This window comes from Sinocyclocheilus grahami, unplaced genomic scaffold (assembly GCF_001515645.1).
Source record: "Sinocyclocheilus grahami isolate Dianchi unplaced genomic scaffold, SAMN03320097.WGS_v1.1 scaffold297.1, whole genome shotgun sequence".
Classification (NCBI taxonomy): Eukaryota; Metazoa; Chordata; class Actinopteri; order Cypriniformes; family Cyprinidae; genus Sinocyclocheilus; species Sinocyclocheilus grahami.
Window position 1 is genome coordinate 437,529 of NW_015505476.1, and position 17,441 is coordinate 454,969.

At 37.2% G+C, this 17,441-nt stretch overlaps 2 protein-coding genes across 5 annotated transcripts in view; one reads left to right on the forward strand and one right to left on the reverse strand.

The window, feature by feature from the left end:
• Positions 1–344: 344 nt before the first annotated feature.
• Positions 345–3,228, reverse strand: LOC107601042 (NK1 transcription factor-related protein 2-like). The gene is made up of 2 exons (XM_016293053.1): positions 3,015–3,228; positions 345–934 (listed from the first exon to the last, which is right to left on the reverse strand). Exons 1-2 carry the CDS (start codon positions 3,226–3,228, stop codon positions 345–347), a joined length of 804 nt encoding a protein of 267 aa, XP_016148539.1.
• Positions 3,229–13,020: 9,792 nt separating this feature from the next.
• LOC107601044 (MORN repeat-containing protein 4) overlaps positions 13,021–17,441 on the forward strand; it is a 9,011-nt gene continuing 4,590 nt past the window's right edge. For 3 of the 4 annotated variants that reach the window (XR_001610878.1, XR_001610877.1, XM_016293054.1), the window contains exons 1-4: positions 13,021–13,140; positions 13,480–13,558; positions 14,022–14,136; positions 14,253–14,362. Coding sequence is in view for 2 of the 4 variants with exons in the window: in XM_016293054.1 (XP_016148540.1) it covers positions 13,492–13,558; positions 14,022–14,136; positions 14,253–14,362 (292 nt within the window). In the remaining 2 variants the exon portion in view is untranslated. Of the gene's footprint in view, positions 13,141–13,297; positions 13,330–13,479; positions 13,559–14,021; positions 14,137–14,252; positions 14,363–17,441 lie in introns of those variants that run through there. The other variant, XM_016293055.1, reaches the window with a different exon arrangement.

Below are 17,441 nucleotides of genomic sequence, written 5' to 3' on the forward strand. Positions count from 1 at the left end.
CATATTGTAATGAACATCACTGTCTTTCATTTCAAGTTATTTAAAGAATTGTATGCTATTAATCCACAGTAATGTATCAAACTGCTGACAGGACCAATAAAAAGAAAGATACATATATGCATCTCAGCTTTAAAATTTACAGTGGTTGCAAAGGTGGGTGCCAAGGTATATTTCTGTACACAGCTGTCAGTGAAAACAGTTAGGCTATATAAATAAATTTTAGGCCTAATTAATTATTACATCAAGCCAAGACTAATCCCATCCTGTTGAGGATCACTGAACAAGTAATCCACTTTATAAATTCACATTTACACGTAGTCTATGATCGTTCCCCCTTCCAGACTTCATAAGTGAGGGGGGAAGAATGCTGGTTGGAGAAAGCCATCGGGCAAAAACGGATGCAAAAGCCCACCGGAAGATGCCAGGTGCACTGGGCCAGAATGAAAGATGACGTTCCCGGTGCTGAATGGAGGGTGGAGGGCAGATGTGGACCCACAGGTCGGGCTGATGTTCGTGCTGGGTTGCAGGGAACTCTCTGCGCCAGGGTTTTGCTTTTTCCACTTGGTTCTTCGGTTCTGGAACCAAATCTTGACTTGGGTTTCGGTCAGGCTCAGAGAGAGCGCGAGATTTAGTCGCTCGCATACGGATAAATAACGCGTAGCGCGGAATTTGTTCTCCAGAGCCACAAGCTGTTCGTATGTGAACGCGGTTCTGGCGCGCCGGGGCTTCGCGCAGCTGTGATCTGAGCGCCGCCGCCGCTGACGCGACAGATCATCCGGCGCTGGACTGATTCTCTCTTCACCTGTCTCCGGTTCTTCACAAGGAGTAAAGCCCGATCTTACATTTCTGAGCGAGGTTGACGAGTCCAACTCAACATCTGGATCAGGAGGCTGGAGCCTGACGCAACTTTGATGTTCATCAGTTGATCGATCACCTGTCAATAAAAATATATCGATATGTCAAGTTTCTTTCAGACAGGTAAAGTTTTTATTATTTAATTTAATTAAATATTTTAATTATTTTATTTTAATAATTTAATTTCTGACGAACGAACCGAAGAATACGACAGTGTTATTTATTTATTTGTTTTATCGAACAGAACACAACTAGGCCTATCACATTTTGACCTTATCTGAAAGTTTAAATTAGGTTTAAAAGATTGAAATTATAAGGATGCAGGCCTTAAACGCAGTTAGAATCCTAGACAGGGTGTTGCTAGAGTGTTCTGGCCTATTGCTAGGCGTTGCTACACTCTAAAAAATGCTGGGTTAAATACAACCCAGTGCTGGGTAAAATAGGGGCAAACCCAGCACTTGGGTTGTTTTGACCCAGCGGTTGGGTTATTACCCAGAAGGTTGCTGCTGGGTCAAAACAGCCCAATTGCTGGGTTTGTCCCTATTTTACCCAGCACTGGGTTGTATTTAACCCAGCATTTTTTAGAGTGTAGAGTGTTTTGATTGGTGCTTAGACTGGCATTAATTATAGAGTAAAACAGGTCAAACTGGCCTAAATCTGAGGTGCTCTACAATGCCTGCAGTACGGTTCAAATACAGGGATAACATAAGTGTAACGCATAAGTAACGCATTAGCCTATTTTATTATTTAAATTGTTATGAATGAATAATAATCAGAATTACAGATTATTCAAATATGTTTATTAATTAACTATAGGGGGATTAATTAGCCTATACAAACTACCAACTAATATAGATGTTTGATTAATAGTAGACTACAGAATTTAGGCTAATTGGTGCGGTTCGCTTTTGGAAAGTAAAATTTATATTAGGCCTTTACACTTTAGTATAAAATAATAATAATAATAATAATAAAACAATTCAATAAGAAATTTGCTATCAAAATAAATCGTATCCAGTAATCAGCTGAAGAAAAGTAACTGGCAGCTATGCCGAGAATTAAACGAATGAAAGTGAGGAGCGCTGTATAGCCTACTAAAAGTCCTGTACAGGAATAGGGGGAGGATGTTACTGTGTGTGGATTTCAAGAAAAAGACTGCCGAGGAATGGGCCATAATCCCTCAACAATTTCAAAATCACAAATCGCCTCAAATGTCATGTCGCGGAAAGAAACCCTAGTTAAATCCAGCTCTGCCATCCAGCCATGACGCGCTAATGGAGTTTCATATTTGTCGGCAGATCGATAAATGTCATCTATTTAAAGGGAAGTTTTAATCGAACGATATTTGGGATCAGACATGGCAGGGGTTTGAAGTTGGGAGCCGCAAGCTGCTGGAGGGAGATATGCAGCATCCAGTAATGGGATATCGATCAAAGTGAGCGCAGGCATTCTCAATGGGACGATTTAAACAATTATCTGCCCTGACTGTCCCAATGGCAATCACTTACTCAGCTGCGGCTGCTTAAAGAAAACGCAGTCTTGGAAATGAGGGGGAAGGTCAAAGTCACAATCTAATGACACAATATGATACAAAAGGTCTGTTTATAGGAGACATACAGTGAAAAATCTTATATTTAACCATATTATTTTTAATACATAGGCATATGTGAAATCATGTTACAAACGCATAGAAATATTTTACAAAATAAAAATGTAGTGTTTTTTTTTTCTTCTTCTCAGAATTCTACAGTGGCATGGCATTTCCAAAAGGCGTAACCCCAAAAGACAAAGGTTGTGGAGGTCTCAAAAAGATGTATTATTTTAACATATAAGTAGTCTGTATGCTACGTTTCAGAACAGTGCTTCAGTAACCACCAAAGTTGGATTACAAGTTAGCAGCGTGCGCTATACACTGGCCAACAGAAGTCGCGATAGGCAGATGGTAACCATAGTAACAGCTGCTCGATCGCTCATCGCAAACATAAGCAGGATTATTTTGTCACATTAGAGTTAGGCTACACATCAGAAATATATTAGCGTTTTGATCAAATGCAAGATACACCTCTAATGGATGCAGTCAAAAATACTTGAAGAAATGATTTCAAAAGTTGACCACTGAAATAATTCGCACACTGCTGTGGTTATTATTAATCGCTTACCTATATTTTTGCAGATGGCAAGCGATCCTTCGTGCTCAGGACTTTCCTCCAAACTTCCAAATTCTGTGTTTTCTGAAGACGATGTCCGTTCTTTCGCCGACACGGCATGTGTTTTTTTACTTGTGAACTTTTTAGGATCCAATATGTCAATAATCGAAAAGGAAATCCGATGACCTGATGTTGTTTTCACTCCGGACTCCTGATATTCAAGCATTTTCCAAATTCCAGTAGTATTTCTGATAGCTTATTTCTGTATTCTCTTTTAAAGCAGACACTGAAAGTGGATGCAGCTTCTGGTCGGGTCTGAGGCGCTGCGGTCAGATGTCAGCGGATGAAGGTGTGCTTGAGCTCTTTAACAGGTCCATTAGAGGACACGCGTGAGCGCGAGCGTTTAACGGGATCCCTTTCGATTGGCTGAGAGCAGCTACTTAAACCTGCGCTCATTTCAATCAACACAATATGGACAAGTTCCCAGGCTGACAAGTTGCATAACTCAAGAAACTGTTGCAGCTAATCCTTAACCTACACTCTTCAGTGTTCTTTTGCACAGTATGTTTAGCAACGAGCCCTTGCAAGATCATTTTAGGGTTCTTCAGAGAGCTTTATAATACCTAAGTGTATTATCACAGATTTATTGTGATTTATGTTTTAAATAATAGTAATTAAAATATCTCTATTAGTTTATAGTCTATAAAGTTTTTTTTTTAGTAACAACTGAGAAATATTATCATTGCACCGCTAAATAAAGCCAATTTTGCTATCAAAGACATTTTTTCCTGGCAAATACATTATGTGGGGTCAGTACAGTGTGTTGGTTTATTTCATAGTCAATAGCTTAAACCAGTATCTTCACATTCACTATGTGGCATCAATCTGCCAAAGCTTGGGATGAATCAATAAACGTGTGTCCGGCACTGATAAATGAGAAGCTCTCCTTCAAAGCACTACTGTTTCACTATCTAGCTAGTGATTTACTTCTGCTAGTCTATTCCCCAAAATACATACATAAATATATGAATACAATATCATAATAAAAACCATTAGCTACTGACAGGGTTCCCAAGATTTAAAATGGCATCTAATATATTAAAGCCTGAGATATTTAAAGGGGCCACACTTAAATGGATAATTAACATAAAGTGGTAAGTCTATCATCAAAGAAGGTATTTTTAAAAATGTCTTTTTTTTAGTTCAATTAAGTCAATGGAGTCCAATCCCAAAAAATAAATAAATGAATAAAAATATATATAAAATAAAAATGAGGGTAAGTATATGAATTTTCAGTTTTGGTTGAGCTAACCCTTAAAAATGTATGAATGGAATTCTATTAGATAACAAAACATAGACAAAAATCACATTTATTTTAAAGGAATATATATTACGATTAACTACACCTGTGTGAACCTGAAGGCAATTTACTTTATACATCTACTAAAAACTTGATTGCAAAAAGAGTGTAAACGTTAGTTTTGAGAAAAGCGTATTTCTGCAAATGTCCAAGTAGATGTTTTTCATGTTTAAGTGGCTTTAAGTGAGCAAATACTCACTGTAGATAAAAGACAAGTGCGTTGTCAGAATACCACACACAAACTCACAAACACCATATCAAACCCTTGTCCGCTTCTCAGATCACAGATGTTGATTCCTCTCCTTTATGACACAGAGTGACTTAACCTCCCCTGCACTGCCATTCAGTTGTATTTCTACTTGTTTGCTAGCAGCCTGCAGTGTATATTTTGTGGTGGTAACATGGTCAAACTTCAGACACTCACTGTCTGAACAGGGACTGTTTGCTTGCATTAGCATGTCTAAGCCCAGCGGCTTGCACTGAGTGAGCTCCATAAGAATGGGGGCTGAAGTCTTTCCTGCAAGTTTAAGACTACAAGTTTACAACTTCCTCTCTGCAGGTCTGCCACTATGCACATCTGTTTACACAGGACCAGAGCACAAAAGTGTGGCCCAGGAGGCACAACATAGTCTCAGGTACTGAAGATAAAGAACGCACAAGAGGTAAGGTGGAGAATTTCAAGACAGCTGCTGGAGCCAAGAGGAAAACTTTGGGTGGGATGCCTGGGGAGAGGGGCACATTTACGGACAAACCTCTCCACTGTTCCAGCACCCCACCTCCTGACCCATAAACTCACCAGAGCACCAGGAATATCTGCTAAATGTCGGATCATTCATGTAGTTGCAGCTTGTGGTGGAGCTCTGTTTACGGATGGGCGTTTACTCTTTGTTTGGCTTTGTCCCTTTATTCCTATCCACAGTGCAGTGGACAATAGAATGGGAAACTGCTGAAATGTCACTCTTTTGAAGATTACAACTTCAGAGCACTAAAAGTCTCATGGATTCCCCTCTTTAAATGAAGAAGAGACTTTAAAAATCTTATGAGGGGTGTAAAGAGTTTAACTTACTTGTCTCTGAAAAGCAATGCTTGTTACAGTGAAGCAGCATTGCTTTGATATTCCTCAAACTTTCTGTTAAGGTAAACTACTATTTATCTCAAACCACTCAATACAGATTTAACATACACTTTTTTTGTAAATAATTTAACCCTTAAATGTGCTATTTTAGTTTTGTAACTTCATTATTCTCATTTAATTTAAGATTAAAACTGTTCAGCGATAGTGTCATTTTATTTGCATAAAGACATGCGATTGGTCTTCGTCCATAAATTATTTGCGTACAGAATTGTGATCTTATTAACTTTGAATATACTACTTACAGCTGCCTTTACACTGTCACTAGTCAGCTATGATTGCTGATTGTTGTTGGCATAGAACCAAAGCCTACAACTTGCTACCTTCCTGCTGCTGCCCATTTCCTTCAGAAGATACAAATTTAGTTGAAAAATATAATTTATCATTTAAAATATTGAATTTTCAGAATTGTTAAGATTTATCTAAAAATAAATTGCACAATACTTGTCAAACAATCTGAACGCTATGAAATACATTAACACAAATGAACTGGAATCAAATTGCTGTGCTCATCCAGTGTAAGTGTAAAAAACACTGGAAAAGCATCATACCAAAACTTTTGGGCATTATATGAGAGTGATGTTTCAGGACATCTAGGCGAACACAAGGTCGGCAGCATTGTTTGGTAATTGTGCCAACGGTTCTACCTGTTCAGCAGCAGGCGTAATGAAGGCTTGCTGGCAGCGTCCGGGACGGGTGAGCGCGTCTGGCAGATGCTGACATGCAGCAGATGTGGAAAGTGGCTGGGTGATTTGTTAAGGGCCTGGATCATAGCAAAAGAGGGCAATTAGAGCAGGGGACACTGTCACACATTCATGGACATTGGCCCCCTTTTCACAAACACACACTCTTTCCCAGAGGTAAAGGTCAGTTCACTCTACTTTATACATGCTTACATTACAGCTATCACTATACAGCCAAAGCAAGTAAATGACGGAAGAAACAACCTCAGAGAATCCAACCATAATATATTTATTGAAATAAAGCTTCACATAGTTTCTAGAATAGAATAGAATTTATGTTCAAACTGGGGCTGGTGGGAAATTAAGGTTGCAATTGTTTTCTAAATAAAATTCCTTAAATAAAAAGAAATAAAATACCTTGAAACTTAACTGAAGTTAAATGGAATCAGTCTCTATTTGTGAAAGAAACAAAAAAGAAAAAAAAACTTTATAATTTGTCAATAAAAACACAAAAGTGGTGAATGAAAAAATAAGTGACACTGGCCCTAAATAGAATAGAATATAATATATATTTGATTTCCAAACACAGTTTTAATTAAAAAAAATTAATTCCTTAAATAAAAACAACTAAAATACTTTTAAACTTAACAGAAGCTAAATGGAATCAGTCACTATTTGTGAAAGAAACAAAAATATAATTTAAAAAAATTGTCAATAAAACACAATAGTGATGATTGGAAAAAAAGATTTGACACTGGCCCTCAACAGAACAGAATTGAATTAGATTTTCAAACACAATTTTATGATGATTGGAAAAAAAGGTTTGCCACTGGCCCTCAACAGAAAAGAATAGAATAGAGTAGAGTAGATATCTGATTTTCAAACACAATTTTATGATGACTGGAAAAAAAGGTTTGACACTGGCCCTCAACAGAAAATAAAAGAACAGAACAGAATAGAATTCACAGCCACACAATTAAATTGAGACTAATGGAAATTACATAAAATTAGATAATGGTTAAAAAAAAGGCCATCAAACAAAAGAAATCTTCATAATTCGACATTGGGTGAAGGGAAATCTCATCTTAGAACCATAATTTACTTCTGCCTTTTGCCATCTCTGTTATGGTCTTTCACTGTCAGTAGAAATAACAGGACTCTGTGAGCAGTGTAAATTTCTATTGGCGGCTGTCACCCTGGAAACGCACACACATCTATGTTTTGTGTCAGCTGTTTACAGATGCACATACTAAACGCATGCAGAGGTGCCAGACTTCACTGGCGGAGTAGAAGAGCAACCCCAGATGCTATACAGGGAGACGGGATGCCTTTAGGTCTGCAGCATAATCACAGAGTCTTCTGTGAATGGACACTCGGGTTAGTGCACTGCTAATGTAGAGTGTAAAAGAAAGAATTACACGCGGTCTGAGGTTATGGGCCGCAGTCGATGTGATGTTCTGTCACTCAGCTCTTGCATTGATTGCTCATTGTTCGCAGAAGGTCGCATCATAATTCATTAAATCTTAACGAGTCCCCCTGGAACCACCTGCATGCCTTTCCTCAATTGCCCCTTTAAATTACGAGCGACTCTCACGCTCAGCGAGCTCAAAAATGAAGATATATTCTCCATGTAAAGAAGAGAGCTATTAGTAACATTATTTAAACAGCCCTCTTTAAAGCCAGGGGGAGGCTGACTTTATGAAGGGCAATTAGGTACTCACTATAATTGATAATTCATACTCATCACAATTAGGCAGTATAAATAGAGTGTCTGGGATTAATGGTTATGGCTGTTCAAAGAGAGAGACACTAGGTAGAACTGGCCAGGCATGGCTGATGGAGTGGAAGGAGGCAGAACTAAATTCATCTCTATTTGTGAAGGAAACAGATTGTGTTTGTCCCTTCAACACCCCCCCGAATTATCCAACGGTTCCCTCACCTTCAGATTGTTCTGTTTGTGATGCTCTCCCAAAACTTTGCAAAATGTGTGCAACTTAAAACTGGCATGTACTGATTCTTGAGACATGGGACAAAACAAGTCCCACAATCTTATCTCCAATTATGTTGACATAAAGACAACGTTTCCATTTTGAAAATAGGTAGAAATGGTCGCTAGAATTTTCTAAGCTCAAATGTATCATTTCATTTGATTAAAATTACATTTATATGATTACTTACCCCCCTCAAAATATATCTCAATAGCTACTTCATATATTACAATATATTCAATGTATTCGACAAAGAATATATAAATAATATTTTTTACATTTCTGCTTCTGCGACACTTATTGTTATACATTCATTTTCTTTTGTTTGATTTATTTATTTATTTTTGGCCAGGTCAATCTTGTAAAAAAGATTTTATCTCAACGTGTTTTATCCAGGTTAAATAAGGGTTACTAAATAGGTTCCTGAATCCTGACAGAATCTCTTTTATGAGATTTCACAGCTGTCCCTATACCTTTTACCAATATTTATGCAAATATTTATAAAATCTGGTTAAATCTAAGTCTTTCTTCATCCAGAAGATAAAGAAGTGAAACCAAACGTAAATGATTAAATTGAACAGATTAACCCAAACCTTCTTTTAATCAATTCTGTAGTATGTTTTGTTCCAGTACTCAAAAATCATTTAATTTCAATTGTCATGAAACGCCCATCAGTAGTTTATGGAGAATGGATGCACTCTACATGTATGATCATATACAGTGTTTAGACACTAGACGGCTGAGGTGAAGGTCTTTTTAGCTTTGCTCTCTGTTGACACCAGCTTAATTGCTAAACTGAGCGCTGGATCAGGCAATCCTTACTAATCAATAAAGTCTTCACTAGCCATTTCCCCCAGTGATTCTGCCCTCATTTCTCCTCTAATTGTTCTTTTTCACCCAGGAAAGTCTACGGCTATGCCATGAGCAAAAAGTGTGTGTACGTGTGCATGTTTCGGTACTGTAAAATGTAATCTTAAAACAACACTACAGAAGAGACCTTAACATTACACACAATATTTCCAGACCAAGTCTTGACCTTGTGCTACCTCATGTAGTTAATTTCATATTTTTGCTGCATGTACGCCTAAAAAGCACAAAGTAATGCTAATCCATTTTCAACATTTTGACATTTTAAATACAAATTCCTAGGATAAACACTATTGAAAGAAATCTATAATCATGAGATAGAACTCTTGATAAAATGTCCAAAATGTGATGTTTAATTAAACCAAGATATAAGACATACATCTCAAATATTATATATCATTTAATAATAAAATATTTCATATATTTTAAAAAAAAACTATTTTATCTTTTATTGCACCTACATCTACACAAAACAGTATAAAGTTAGCTGCATTTATAAGTATATATATAAATGAGTCTATATAAAATCGACTAAAAACATTCACTGAAGTAAAATATCACCTCAACCAATTTATGAAAACAAGGTATCCTAATGTCTATACCACCTAATTATTGAAAAATAAAGCTATAAATAATGACTGACACTTAAGTAAAAATAAAGCACATGATTGGTTCTTGCCTTGACAGATAAAAGCAAATTTTGATTTGCAGCAAAAACTGTCATTACTTTTTTTATCATAAAGAGAGACAGATTCATGGATAATGCAATTGCTTATGAAATAAAAGCCTCTGTCCACTCGGGGACCGGAGATTTAGAACAGGAGCATGATAGCGTGACTTCTCTAACCTTGATGTTGGACGAACCGATCACGTACGACAAACTTTCCTCATATGTTATGGCTTGCAGAGAATTATAGGTCAATTTAGGCTCGGTCAGTGAGACGACCCTCATCAACAACCTCTGTTCCACCATCCTTCCTCTTTAGAAGTTGACCTTTGCGATTTTTCTTGCAAGGAGAGCAGACTCTATATTGCAATGATGTGTGCTCGTAGTGTGGTCAGTCCTCATGTTGTGCTGGATGGGCACTCATGTGTAGTGATGCTTGCAGGGCCCATCCTGTGACTCTGGGGCATATGGACTCTACTGCTCATTTCCCTGGGGCATTATTGCCATGCTGATTTACTACCAGTGAAGGACAATCATCAGAGACCAAATTATACCCCAATCACAGTGTGTGAGTGTTTGTTCATGGTCTTTAGGTTAAAGCAATGAAGGGTGAAAACCTCTATAGACAATCAATTACCTTACAATTAGTATGGTTTTAACTATAATTTCTTATTTTAGTAGGTTGCTTTAAAATATACACATCCAAACACAAATAAATTGGGAAATGAGTCCATGCATGGTCATATTTGTCCATGTCGCACTGACAGCTTTTGACATATTGCACCGTATTTAAGAAATGGGATTCTTGTTGTTTGGAAGTGAGAACCACTTATCTTTAACATTAAAGGTAATAGATCTCCAGGGTGAGATTTTTATCGACATTTCTCATTACCAACCTATTGGTGTTTATAGCGACTGTCATAAATGGCTCCCTGTGGTGCTGTGTTTTATGAAGAGATCAGCTGTCAGGACATATGCGTTCGAATCTCTGCAGGATGCAATGACACCGGTCAAGTTTAAAGACCTGAGAGAGGAAAGAGAGAGAGTACATCACTATACAGGAAACCAGGACAGACTAGATCTAACTGTAAGAAAGTCAAAATAAAAACTGATAATTAATATACACATTATACACACACACACACACACATTATATATATTTTATATATTATATTTTCCGTATTGATCTTGATGTTTCATCTGTATTTTGAGTAACGGAAATTAATAGATCATGTCCTGCCATTACATTTTCCATTTCTGTATAATCAACTATACACTGTGGGTAGATTTCAATCAAAAGGTTGTGTTCCCCAAACAGGGTATTTTCCAAAAATGTCAGATTGAAGCAGTATGTGTTTAATATGTTGTAACTTTACTTAAAATAAATGTCATTAATTGAATTCATCTTGGTCAAATCAATAATCATATCAATAATAATACTTTTTCATCTCTTCCCGTCTCATGAATTATTTTGTGTTTCATAGTTGTTGAAAATGCATATATATCGTAGAAGACTGCTGTATATCTTAAAGTAGACACTGCATAGCATTTCTTATTTTACTGAAAGGTATCTGTCTTGAATCGGTGTCAGTAAACACTACAGTACATGTTCCAACTGTGACAACTTACCCCATATAGTCTGAACACATGCCCTGCTATAAGGTAGATTTCTATATAGTGTGCTAAATGAATTGTATGGCAATAATGGTGGACATTTTCAATAGCATCTTGTAGTCTGAAAGACTACATTATGAGGATCAAGTTCCTCAGACAAATTATAAAATATCTGTTAAGACCTCATTAATAATAAAAAAAGGTTAATGAATGGGCCAAATAATAATTTAATTAAAATTCCAAAAAGCATAGGGTAGCAGCTGTAATTGTAATTAATCTGTTGGAGGTGTCTCTTGTTAACAAATTGGACATCCAGGGCAATTTCTCACTCAAATGGTTTGCTAAACTAATAAATGAATGTCTTACCCACCCAGCAAACACAGTTCACAGAATGCTAAATGAAACGAGCAAAAGCCATTAAATATAAATGCATGACAGCAATGCGTGTTTGTAGGCCTACAGTATAAACCTCAAAATATTCCGCTCAAATAAACAAAACAAATAACTCTCAGGAAGTTGAAACTTAATTTGAACCGAGTTAAATTTAGTTTAAAGGGCCTTTGGGCATATTTAAGTTTATTAATCAAATCTATTCTCAAAACTATTTTATATTTCTTGCTGTTAGCTGTACATTTATACAAAACACTGCTACTTATATCAAAGGCCTAAACAACATTTGCAATGCTTGTCATCGTGTCGGATTTGTGGGTGGTTGACAAGTTGTTACTAAGTGGTTGCTAGGGCGTTCTGAGTGGTTATCCAATGGGTCAAAAAGAGGTTGAGCACCAGTGTTGGGGGTAACGCATTACAAGTAACGCGAGTTACGTAATCAGATTACTTTTTTCAAGTAACTAGTAAAGTAATGCATTACTTTTTTTAATTTACAAGAGAATATCTGAGTTACTTTTTTCCCCAATTTATTGATTGACAGCTCTCCTCTCCCCATGTTGAGAGAAATCAGAAGATGTTACTGTAGTTCTAACATAAATATGAATATGCATTCATTCATCTCACTCACAAAAAACAAAAAAACAGATTCAGTATTCCTCAAAATGAATAAAAATAATGCAACTCAGAATATGACGCAAACCCGCAATAATTAAATGTTAAACGGCACAAATATCCTTTATGTATTTAACTAATGCCTTTGCTTCTGACTTTCGATGATCCAGTTCAACCGTACTAATAAGCAAAAATTACTCTAGACAAACATTTGTGTGTCTTTGTTTATTGCTGAAGTGTGTTGAAATGTCTTCTTCTGCATTCAACTGTACGGACGTAAATTTTTCAAGTCTTATTCATTTCACCTTTGGTGTGAAAAGGCTTTTATAGCCTATTTGTCAAAAATATAACTTTTTTATTTTAAAAACAAACAAGCAAGCCCTGTCCAGATTTTAAAAGTAACGCAAAAGTAACGTAACGCATTACTTAACATAAAAAGTAACCAAGTAACGTAATTAGTTACTTTTTAATGGAGTAACGCAATATTGTAATGCAAAGTAACTTTCCCCAACACTGTTGACCACTAATGTACGAGTAGTAGTAATGGACATACTTGCCTTAGTAAACAACAGCACTACGAGTCCGTGTCACATTCCTAGAGAAGACCTATTGTAGTCATTGATCAGCCAATCAGCGCTCAGTACACATCCACCGCTGAAAGAAGCACGCAGCAAAACAACGCGAGATCTTCAGGGGAGAGAGAGATTCAGCGAGAGCAGAGGAGCCGTAACACCGGCGAGCCAGAACACCCGATTCTCCCTCTGCGGATCCGTTGGACAAAGCGAAGGGTTTTCATGCTCTTGAGACTGCACAGAAACATCACAGGTAAATGATACGTTCATCTGCTGCCGTGAAATAGCGTCCAAACGGCTTTACACGGGCTGTGAATAAGAGGCGGGATGACGTCACCGCCGCCGCTGCTTTCTTTCAGTTCGTAAATGTTTTATCGTGTTGGTTCCGTGTAAATGTATACAGTGTTGGGTGAAAGTCAACTACTATACAGCACACAATAAGGTTTGTGTGTGGGCATTGGTGATGTCCTATTCAATATGTTATTATACATGAATATATGAAATAGAATTGGTTTGGTTTCCCTCTGTTTATAATCATTTGATTCTATTATGTTAATTCTGCCACCCTAATATTGATTTGTTTTGTCTGTAGCTTGGTGGAGGTATGACATTAACCAGGGGCTCCTTCACTTATTCCAGAGGAGAAGAATATACCGGAGAATGGAAGGAAGGCAAGATATTTCATAAACACTTTACACTGATCTGACTTTATTTTTAATACATTTTCATAAATGTGTTTCATATGCTTTACTTTTATTCATTATTTAAATTTGTATTTGTCAAAAAAAGTACATTTTTGTATGATATATTTTGGAATTATTCAACACTGTCAGATACAAAAACTATTCTGTCTACTGTATATCTATAGGGGTGCTCACCCTGTGGTCTGTGTGGGTCCTAACGCCCAATTTGTGTTTTCTGATTACTGTGTGAATTCTGGTGAGGATGGCTTGAGGTGGTGGTACCGCACTGCTTAATGATCCAAACTGCTTATATAATAAATGCAGGTGTAATCTCAAGTAGGAATGACATTCTAATTATAGTACTAATTATCAGAGCCATTAACACACTAGAGAGTAGTCCATAGAATTAGTCTATTGTGTTTATTTAAGAAGCAGTGCGTTTGCTGTGCAGGTCGGAGGCACGGTAAAGGCGAGCTGAAGTTTGCTGATGGCACCTGTTATAAAGGTCATTTTGAGAATGGCCTGTTCCACGGATCAGGGGTATTAGTCTTTCCCGATGGGTCCAGGTGAGTGAGCATGTGATCAGATTCAAAATACTTACCTACTTAAACAGAGATGAACATGTTGGCAGTGACACTGTGAGACTATTTATGGGTTAAACAACACTATTTCTGATCAGCAGGTACGAGGGTGAATTCGCCCAGGGAAAATTCCAAGGGGTTGGAATCTTCAGCAGGTTTGACGGGATGAAATTTGAAGGAGAATTCAAAAGTGGCCGTGTAGAAGGATATGGTAAATATTCCACCTTAATTTGACAATAGCTTCGTTTACATTAGGAATGCACCGAATATTCGGCAACCAAAATTATTCGGCCAAAAATAGCAAAAAAATCTCTTTCGGTGTTTGGCCGAATAAGCGAAATGGCCGACTAATATGTACCGTAACCGAACAATGACTAACATGATCAAATAGAGGCACGCACTAATGCAGCAAATATGTCGGCAGCGTGAAAGTATTTAAAACTATCAGAGAAAGACGCAGAAGTCATTACAGCGAGAGACTGCACTGAACTTGTTACTCGTCAGTTGCTCACTCAGTAACATTTTTGTGAATTTGTTTTAAAGGCATGTGACAATGCGATACATGCAACAAACATCTTCCCAAATTCGTAATGAGAATCATTTATAAATCTGCCTGCTGTTGTCAACAAAAAGAAGCACTGAGATCTTCCTGTGGGTTTCTGCCAAAATAAAAGCCGAGAAAAAGCAACAACTCCATCGACATTCATTAATGATAGTATTGTAATTTTACTGTCGTTCGGTAAAATAAAATAAAAAAGACAATAATAATGATAAATATAGCTGCAAGCAGCAATTGCGGGGCCAAGCACTCCAGAGGCAAAATGAGGAGCTAAGCATGGCATGGAGGATCAGACCAAATGCAATAATGAGTAATAAAAGCAATTTTAGGATGATTGTAATTGAAATGGCTGAAAAATCATAAATACAACAACTAGTAATATGATTAAATGGCTTATGACTTTTGACCAACAGGTGGCGCTGTAATCAAATCATTTTGGTGTGTTCTGTGTGAGGTGACAATGGCACACACAAAGTTTGTTTTCATTATGTCAAAGCTTTGAAGAGATATAACCTTAGAGTCATTTTGGCACCATGCCTACAATTTGTAGCAGCGCTGTACGAAAAACGGTTTCGTCTATCGACACGAAATCCATAACATTTTGCAGACCAAATGCAACAATGAGTAATAAAAGCAATTTTAGGATGATTGTAATTGAAATGGCTGAAAAATCATAAATACAACCATTAGTAATATGATTTATTGGCTTATCACTTTTGACCAATAGGTGGCGCTGTTACCAAATTATTGTGGCATGTTCAGTGTGAGGTGACAAATGCACTTAATTTTCATTTTGTGCCTTATAGTTAAAAATGTTATTAGCATAAAGAAATTGCAACTTTGGACAAGTGGTGGCGCTAGAGAGTTGGAGTTAGAGACTCCAAACTTGCTGTGTTTAATGTTGAGACTGTCCTCTATCAGTGTGCCAAATTTCACAACTTTCCTGCAAGCGGTTCTATGGGCTGCCATAGACTTGCGGCGGAAGAAGAAAAATGACACTAACGGATACGTGACATGGTCAGTGTGAGGTGACAAATGCACTTACAAAGTTTGGTGTCAATATGTCAAATATTTGCAGAGATATAGTCTCATATGCAGTTTGGCATTATGCCTAAAATTTGTAGTGGCGCTGTGCAAAAACGGTTTCGTCTATTGACACGAAATCCATAACTCTGTCAGCACAGTCTGAAGATCATCTGACTCGATTTTGGTGAAAATCGGACCAACGAGTGGCGAGGAGTTAAGAAAAGTAGGTTTTCAATATAAATCAACAGGAAGTTCAGCTTACTCTGGCATGTTTGGTATGTATGTTGTCGGTATGACCCATGGAATATTTTGAGACCAGTTTCATTGCAATAGGCTAATGCAATAAAAAGTTATAAGCATTTTTGTAAATGTAATTATTAATGGTTAATTAATGGTTTATTACTCTTGACCAATAGGTGGCGCTGTTACCAAATTGATGTGGCGTGGTCAGTGTGAGGTGACAATGGCACATACAAAGTTTGGTGCAAATATGTCAAATATTTGCAGAGATACAGCCTCAGATGCAGTTTGGCACTATGCCTTAAATTTGTAGTGGCGCTGTACAAAAACGGTTTTGTTTATCGACACGAAATACATAACTCTTTGTTAGCACAGTCTGAAGATGATTTGACTCGATTTTGGTGAAAATTGGACCAAGGCTTGAGGAGGAGTTCGAAAAAGTAGGTTTACAGCATAAATCAAAATGGCCGACAGGCAGTTCAGATTTGCTAAGCGAAAATTCATATGTCTGTTGTCGGCATAAGCCATGGAATATTTTGAGAGCAGTTTCATTGCAATAGGCTAATGCAATCAAAAGTTATTAGCATTTTTGGAAATTTCATAATTAATAATAAAACAATGGTTTATTACTCTTGACCAATTGGTGGCGCTGTTACCAAATTGATGTGGCGTGGTCAGTGTGAGGTGACAATGGCACATACAAAGTTTGGTCCAAATACGTCAAAGCTTTGCAGAGATACAACCTCAGATGCATTTTGGCATCTTAACCAGCAAATTCGTTGATGCTCTAAATGAAAACCGTTTCGTATATCGACACGAAATCCATAACTTTTTGCCAGCTTGGTCTGAAGATGATCCGAGTCAAATTTGGTGAAAATTGGACTAACGGTCTAGGAGGAGTTCGAAAAAGTAGGTTTTCAACATGAATCAAAATGGCGGACAGGAAGTTCAGCCAATTATGGCAAAATTGGTATCGATGTTCTCGGCATGATGCAAGGAATCTATCAACATCAGTCTCATTACAATGTTATAATGTATGCAAAAGTTATTAGCATTTTTATAAATTGCCTTATAACTTTTGACCACAAGGTCAAACATTTTGAGTGCCATCAGGGCATGGTGCCGAAGATGCATACCGATTTTCGTAATAACAAAGTCTAAGCGTTCTTACAATATTTAATTTTTTGACAAAATTCAAAATGGCCGACGCGAAAAAATTTGGTATGGTTCGACTCGGCATGATGCACCGAATCTAAAGAGACCTGTTTAGTGATATTTGGCCAAACCATTCAGAAGTTATAAGCAAAAATATGCATTTTTGTTATCTCCTGACCACTTGGGGGCACTGCGCCGAAACACTGCAGGTAGTCTCAGGTCATGCTTGTTATAACACACACCAAGTTTGGTCTCAATACGCCAAACCATTGCGGAGATATAGCCTCACATCCATTTTTACGTGCTTTTC

Coding starts and splice junctions, on each gene's coding strand:
- LOC107601042 (XM_016293053.1), bottom strand. CDS start 3,228: ATGCTTGAATATCAGGAGTCCGGAGTGAAAACAACATCAGGTCATCGG. Junction 935..3,014: donor TGCCATCTGCAAAAATATAG/GTAAGCGATTAA, acceptor TTTTATTGACAG/GTGATCGATCAACTGATGAA.